Genomic DNA, 7,109 nt, shown 5'->3' with positions numbered 1-7,109 from the left:
CTTTTTTTTTTTTTTACAGTTAACAGATTTTTATTTAATGTGTCCTGGTAGTTCAGATAGTGCGTCATTGCAGACTTTGTCAGAAGGTCCAAAGAGCCGCTTACGGAGCGCTGCTCAGTCAGATCCTCTGTTCTTGTGTTTCCTGACTTGCTGGTCTGACTGTGGCCAAAACATCAGTGGTTCAGAGGTGGCGTCCACCACATGACCGTTCAGTAAAACACTGGCTATATGCTGCTACTTTCTGTGTATTTGGAACTGCCTTCAACCAGCGTTAATTATGCTAAAACCTCAACAGTTCAAAATTCGGTAATGGGAATAAGGAAGATCAAAGGCCTAATTGTACAGATCTAATGTCATGTTTTCACATAAGCTCCTACAGAATGGTAGAAAGATGAATGTGTGTGTATTTATTCAAGGGGTTTACATATGCATGTGATTTTCTATTATTATTTTTGTTACACATTTTCTTTATTTTTTATTAAAACCATTATGACTCGCATCATTAAGTGTTAACTGGCCGTCATGAAGATTAGGGCTGGGATTGTTAGTGGAGTCATGATGTGATGTGGGAAAACAATGTTTTACAAGGTAATGTTTCACTTTTGTGCTAAAACAATAAAAATGGTCTTACAGAAAAAATATTTATTTCACCATGGTGTGTCAAATTAACACACACCTGCCTCAGTAGAATGCCATGTTTTCTTGTTTTTCCCATCTTGAGGAGTTTAAGAAACATCAGTAACACTTTATATGAAGGGCTGTGCATAAGACTGACATGACACTGTCAGAAACGCAACAAAACACAAGTTATAAACATGAAGGAGTCTTTATGACTGTTGTCATGAAGTGTCATTTGGTAAATAATGACACTTTTAATGCAAAGTTTTACTTAAAGTTGCATTAAAAGCCAAATAAAATGGTCACCTTTGCAGTATTCAATGAAACTTTGGATTAAACGTGTCATTATTTACTGAATGACACTTCATAACAGTGTCATGTCAGTCTTATGCACGCCCCGTCAAATAAAGTGTTACCCAACCATCTGTGTTATGTCACCTGTATGACAGATGCAGAAATAAAAATTCAGACCAGTTCATATTATTCTTTTTCTCAATTTCATAGCAACAGCTCTACTGAAGTTGAAGCCAGACTGCAGACACCACAGCACTGCTGTTAGGAGTTCAGACTGAGCGACAAGGATTTGTCACATTTTACTGAACCTTTTTAAAACATCTGTGGTGACTGGCACCCCGGACTGGCCAGAGTTTTCCAGTGGCCGCAGGCTTTTCAGGCCCGGGCTGCTCAGGCCAGATGGCAGCAAGAACCAGGCATTATAATCTGAAGAAGGCAAACCTGCCGACTCTAATGATGTGACATGGTTTTAATCTGAGGGCTCGCGGTTTTATTGCAAACCGCGGCGACTCGCCACAAAGAGAAGACAACCTTTATAAGCCGGAGCTTTGTCGTTTGAGGAGTTATAGGAGGGATAAATTTGGAAAAGATATTTATACCGAACTGAAACTGGAGCATGTTTTGAAAACTCTAAAACTGGCTGCATTGTGAGTGTTATTATTAAAACTGCAGGCTTATACGAGGACAATGTTCCTTTGAAAGTTTTAAATATGAAAATGTTTTAGATTAGCCTTCTTAATGTGTTTTGTTCCTTCGTCTTTGTTTCGTGAACTCTTAGGTTATCGAGTCCTGCCAGACAGCAAGGGGTATAATTTCTCTGTCTGTGTTTGCTTTGAGGATCTAACCTCCAAACATCTTTCATTGTGCCTATTTGTGGCCGTATGACCACAAAACATCCAGTGAAACTGCCTTTCTGGGTTTGTGGGCGGCACAGACCCAAACATCTTCCCAGCATGCACCAGGGCAGAGAGACGCACCGGTCTGTCCTCAGTTGTAGAGCTTCCACTAGAAACTACAACAGAGGTTTTTTGTTGTAGGTCATAGAACATATTCTCAAGAATACTGTTCTAAGAAACTGAAATGCCTAAAGAGGGCTGCATGTGGGGAACCTCAAGGCTCTATTATCGAGCCACTTTTACTTAATGTCTACTTGCTTCACCCTCAGTTAAAAACATATTACAACCTGGATGTGCTGATGGCACACAGACATTTCCACGTCTCCAAATGACCACAGACCCTTTCGGTCCCCGAGTCTCTGTTAATTAGTTAGTGGACTAGAATTTCCTCCAGCTTAATGCAGAAAAGAGAGAAATCCTGTTTATAGTCCAAAGAATATAAGGCCAGATACAATGATGTTAAAAACTACAGAGCTTACCAGACACATGGGTCTGATTATGGACTCAGAACCACACGCTGCCAATCTGTTATTGACTTTAAAACAAAGCCAGGATTTAGGATTTCCTGGAAAAACTGGATATAGAAAACAGATTCTTGCCTTAACTTTCAGGATTTCAGATTTTAGTTTGAAAAAATATGCTTGCAATAAATAGCAAGTGATGTTTGTGTCTCATCAAATGTTAATGTTTCAAAACAACCTGTTTATAATAATCATTGCATGGATTCGTCTCTGCGTTAGAAGCTCTTTGGGGCCCCCTGCTGGCCTTAATTGGTAGCTCGCTTTCCTTATCCCATCAGCCCTACTCTCTTCCTAATAATGCCTTCCAACACAGGGTTCAAGAAATACGTTTTATTTTTATTTCTTTCAACAAAAAAAAGAAAAGATAGATGGCTAATATAACAGACATTTCATTCTGGCAAGTCCAGCTCAAAAATAAGACATTAAAATAAGATTACACATGGAAACAGGTGTTAATATCTGTAAGCATAAGAATAAGATTCAAGCCACACTGGACTCCTGCATTATCCAGGTTTCTCTCTCTTGGCAAAACTGAGAAAAAGATATAAATTATACAACAGATGTGGAGTGAAGGAACAGGGTGCCGCCCTAACTCAAGTTTTAGAACCGACGAGTCCCCGTCTGTCTGTAGCGCTGCTGCTGCTGGGGTGGATTTTGGCCTCCGAAGTATCTCTGGTAGGCGTGTTGGACACCGAAGCGGTAGGCGTAGAAGCGGCAGGGCGAGTAGTCCTCGCAGGTCTCTGCACGGATCTCTGCTGGGGACTTCCTGTTCCGGGAGGATTTGGAAGAGAAGCATTACTCATAATATGTTTGCATTTTAATCTATCCAAGTTAAAGTTGATGTTATAAGGTGTGTTTGCACGGCTGTGCTTTACCTCGAGAAGTACTGGTTGTAGCGGTTTGCTCTGGGTGTGGTACGTCTGTTGCCCCGGATGAAGGAGTTGGCTCGATTTGGAGGCACAAATAAATCTGGAGAAACAAAATTTCCCTAAACAGCAATCCTGCTACAAGGACTTAAGTCATCTTAGCTGAAAGATTTTCTATGAACAATGGTGGTTTTTGAAATGGGCCATTTGGGTAGCTGCCAAGACGAGCACAAGCAATTTGGGGTGGAAGATATGGACTTGGTTTCATTGGGATGTTTTGGTACTAGAATGAAAACAATAAAAGTTGCTTCCTTTTTGGGAGCACGGCAATAATTGCCCCACAAACAAGCACTTTTGTTTTTTTTTGGCTTTACATGATTTGTATGTAACTGCACAAGGATGCAGATCCTGTCTTGGATTTTATTTGTTTGGGAGCAGCAGAAGGAGGAGCGTGCCCAAAGCACCATTCATGCAAAAACCACCACTTTGGTTAGTTAAAGGAAATCAGCTTTAATGCAGTCTGGGTTAGAAACGCATGCATGTTTTTCCAGGCACTGAGATTTTTTTTTAACACTTAATCACCTTCATGGGATTCATTGCTTTCATTAGAATCTAAGGGAAAAACATGAAGTTGGTTAATCATGAGTGCTGAACATAAATTGAGGAAGTTTATGCATTGAGTTTATGCACTGTTTGCACGTTGGGGGCATTGTATACCATAGCAGATACAGAGGGAGACCACAGCGCAGAGGGCCAAGAACTGAAGGAGGCTCCTCATCTTGGGGGTGTTGTACCTTCCTTACTGCTGACACAGGAGAGACGTCATGTCAGAAAGCAAGAGAGACCATGGGAAAAATGGGTTTTGTCTTACTAAGACAGATGGCTGAAAAAAAGAAATAGAGGCAGAAATAGGAAAAAATACATATAATAGTAGTAGTAAAATGGTTGCAAAAGTTCAATGCGTTGTCTTTACTAATGGTCCTTGTAGGGTCACAAACTGGTGCCTATTCCCAGTGGTCAACATATGAGAGTTGGGGTACACCATGAACGGGTCGCTGGCCCATCACAGGTTGTGACAATAATGGGCTCAACATACTGGAAGCAACGAACAACAACAAGTGACAGTCCTCTGCCATTCTGGGTGAACTCAAAACGCGACAGCAATGGCAATGATAAAAGTTGAACACTGTTCAATTTCCTTGTTTGTTTCACTGGCCTGCTGTTGGAGCTCACAATTTCACACACATGAACTTTGCCGGACGCTCAACTGGAGGAGGGCAAGCGACTGTCGCCTCATCATGGACGTTCCGCAGGAAGTGGATAATAATTTGCCCTTCTCCTCACTAATCTTATTTAATTTTTTTTAAATCACCTGCAGGTGAGCTAATTCCCCAACCATGTCATCACTATGAAGCTTTGTCCTTCTTGAGTCTGGTTTAGCTTGGTAGCAAGCAGTGAATATCAAGTTTTACTGAGAGGTGTAAAGGGTTGAACAGTTTACAGTACAGCCCCCTGAGGTTTCCGTCCAGCAATGACCTAAATTTTCAACTTGTACATATAAAATGTAAAAACGGATAATTTACACTCCTGATGATTTATAATATTACACAGTTTACAAATAGGTTTGATGTGGAACCCTGCACACAAATCTGCAATCACTTACATATTTTAATAGTTCTAACACAAAATTTACCTTGATATGCATCAATACACAGTGGAAACCCTCTTGGCATTACTGCAGAATCCAATATACACAATATGATCTCTGCTCCAATTAGTGGCAAAGAAAGTCAATGCCACTCCTGGATTGGCTGCTTTCCAAGAGTCAGCCAATAATGTGCCAAGTAGCATTTCACTTAAGCATTTTAGCTTTCCAACCTCCGTATTGTTTTGAATATCTTTCTACAAAAAATCCACAAATGTGTAATTTTCTGTCAATAATTTAGTCACATTCTACAGAAAAATCTCCTGATAGGTGATACAGTGAAGACTGAACCGCCACCAAGCAGGGGGCCATATATGGCCTCCTTTACAACATGGTACAAGTTCAAAGGACAAAACACAAACAAATGCATGACAGTTAGCTTGCAGTTGGAATGATATCCTCAGTCACTGAGGATATCAATGACTGGATCCATCTGCTGCTTGAACTTGATACTGGAACATTGGCAGGTTGGGTCTGATCTCATTCCTAAATCCAAATTCCAACATTTAAGGTCGACTGACAGCAACATCAGTAGCCAGCAGCACTTCACCTTGGTTCCTCATGGTCTGCATCATTATAGTTAAATTGTTCTACTCGCGTTCTGTCCCAGGTGTATACCACATCACCCAATGACCGCTGGAGATGAGCACCAAACCCCCCAGAGACCCTGCAAAGGTAAGCAGGTGTAGAAAATGGATGGATTTGATATTCTACCGTCAGGCAGCCCTTATGCCACCAGTGATACTTATTTATTTTTAGGACCACAAGTTTATGGCATAATTTATTAGACATATTGGTGTGGAATGTTTGAATAAAGGCAACACAAGACTGTGTATATGTATTTGGCCTGAAGAGAAAGTCTGAACTAAACACAAGACCGATCCCAGAAATGTGTTTTAGCTCCAGTCTGAAGGAAAGAGCCATCAGAGAATAGTTGTGGCTAAGGAGAGCTGGGCAGCAGCCAAATCCTCGAGTCCAAACTCATTTTGCTCAGCAGAGTGTAACCATAAACTCTTCTTTATAGCTCACTGCACACCCGAACGCCCACAGAGAAGATGTCTACATGCAAATAGACAATCCCAGGAATGAGTGATTCAACATAAAGCATTCAACACCAGTATAAATACTCACACCAGGTGGCTGAAAACATGAATGTGCAGAAAGGCACACATGAGCTGAGTTTGCATGTCCAGACTGCTGACAAGGTTCTTCTGCTTGTGTGATTTGGAAGGAACTCTGTCTCTGCAGCCAGGCTTCTCTTGCCATCAATAGCTGCTTTCATTATACATGAACTCACACATCAAAGCCATCGTTCTGCACACAGACAAGCAGACTGTACACAACTGCACACACCGCCTCTGCACCTAAGGCATTTTCGGTTCAAAACTCACATGTGGAAGGTACAGAGAGCAGGCCCAGAGCTAAAGAAGTCTTCGACAACTGGAGATAGAGTCAGTGTGTGTGTGTGTGTGTGTGTGTGTGTGTGTGTGTGTGTGTGTGTGTGTGTGTGTGTGTGTGCGTGTGTGTGTGTGTGTGTGTGTTATCAGAATGTGCACATCTCACTGGAAAAAGACAGTGATGTGGTGCTAGTTCATACAAAAAGTCAGCGTGAAGCAACTTCTAATGGTCCTGTTAACTAAAATAAGAAGAATAAGCTGCAAAGATTATTTTGCGTTATTTTAAAAAGATCTGCCAAAAAAAAAGCCTTTACAAAGAAGATATCAGATGGTAAAAGATTACTTTTAGTCAAGCAAAGGGGAAATAAAGTCTTAGCAGTATAGACAATGCAATAAAGTACTTACTGTGTGATCTGGATGGAGGGAGAAGTTTTGGAAATGTCGCCCAGTATTTACTCCTGTGAAATATTTCCTAATTCCCTACAGCAAAGCCTTTATACTCATCACATCCCACCACCCTTTCATTTCCTACCTACAGGCTCCCTCCCCTCTACCGCCTTCTCGCCCTCCTTCCCTCTCATACCATCAGCCCTCTTTTCCAACATTTAATCAGACCGGAGTATTAGCTCACGTCTCTCCAACTCCCACGCCCAGCAACCAGCAGGACATCACATTGCTTTAGCTGATGGAGCAGCCAGGAGAAATTGAGAAAAACAAGTTAGGGATAAACATAGATGGGGGGAAATAAAGGGGACGGTGAGTGAAGGATGGCAAAGGATGGCAGAGGGCCATCCGTCCTGCTTCGTAGCAGG

At 41.5% G+C, this 7,109-nt stretch overlaps 1 protein-coding gene across 3 annotated transcripts; it reads right to left on the bottom strand.

The window, feature by feature from the left end:
* Positions 1-2,644: 2,644 nt before the first annotated feature.
* On the bottom strand, positions 2,645-6,809 carry mgp (matrix Gla protein). Of its 3 annotated transcripts, none has more exons than XM_016675434.1 (5): positions 6,703-6,809; positions 3,913-3,997; positions 3,778-3,807; positions 3,205-3,298; positions 2,645-3,095 (listed from the first exon to the last, which is right to left on the bottom strand). In XM_016675434.1, exons 2-5 carry the CDS (start codon positions 3,971-3,973, stop codon positions 2,930-2,932), a joined length of 351 nt encoding a protein of 116 aa, XP_016530920.1. In that variant the 5' UTR covers positions 3,974-3,997; positions 6,703-6,809; the 3' UTR covers positions 2,645-2,929. The 3 variants fall into 3 exon arrangements, with proteins under 3 accessions (XP_016530920.1, XP_007560348.1, XP_016530921.1); XM_007560286.2 differs by having other exon boundaries at positions 3,913-4,000; positions 6,703-6,806; XM_016675435.1 differs by lacking the exon at positions 3,778-3,807.
* Positions 6,810-7,109: the final 300 nt, after the last annotated feature.

Source organism: Poecilia formosa, unplaced genomic scaffold, assembly GCF_000485575.1.
Source record: "Poecilia formosa unplaced genomic scaffold, Poecilia_formosa-5.1.2 Scaffold114, whole genome shotgun sequence".
NCBI classification, from domain to species: domain Eukaryota; kingdom Metazoa; phylum Chordata; class Actinopteri; order Cyprinodontiformes; family Poeciliidae; genus Poecilia; species Poecilia formosa.
The sequence above is the reverse complement of the archived record's forward strand: the minus strand, read 5'-3'. Positions and strand labels throughout refer to the sequence as shown.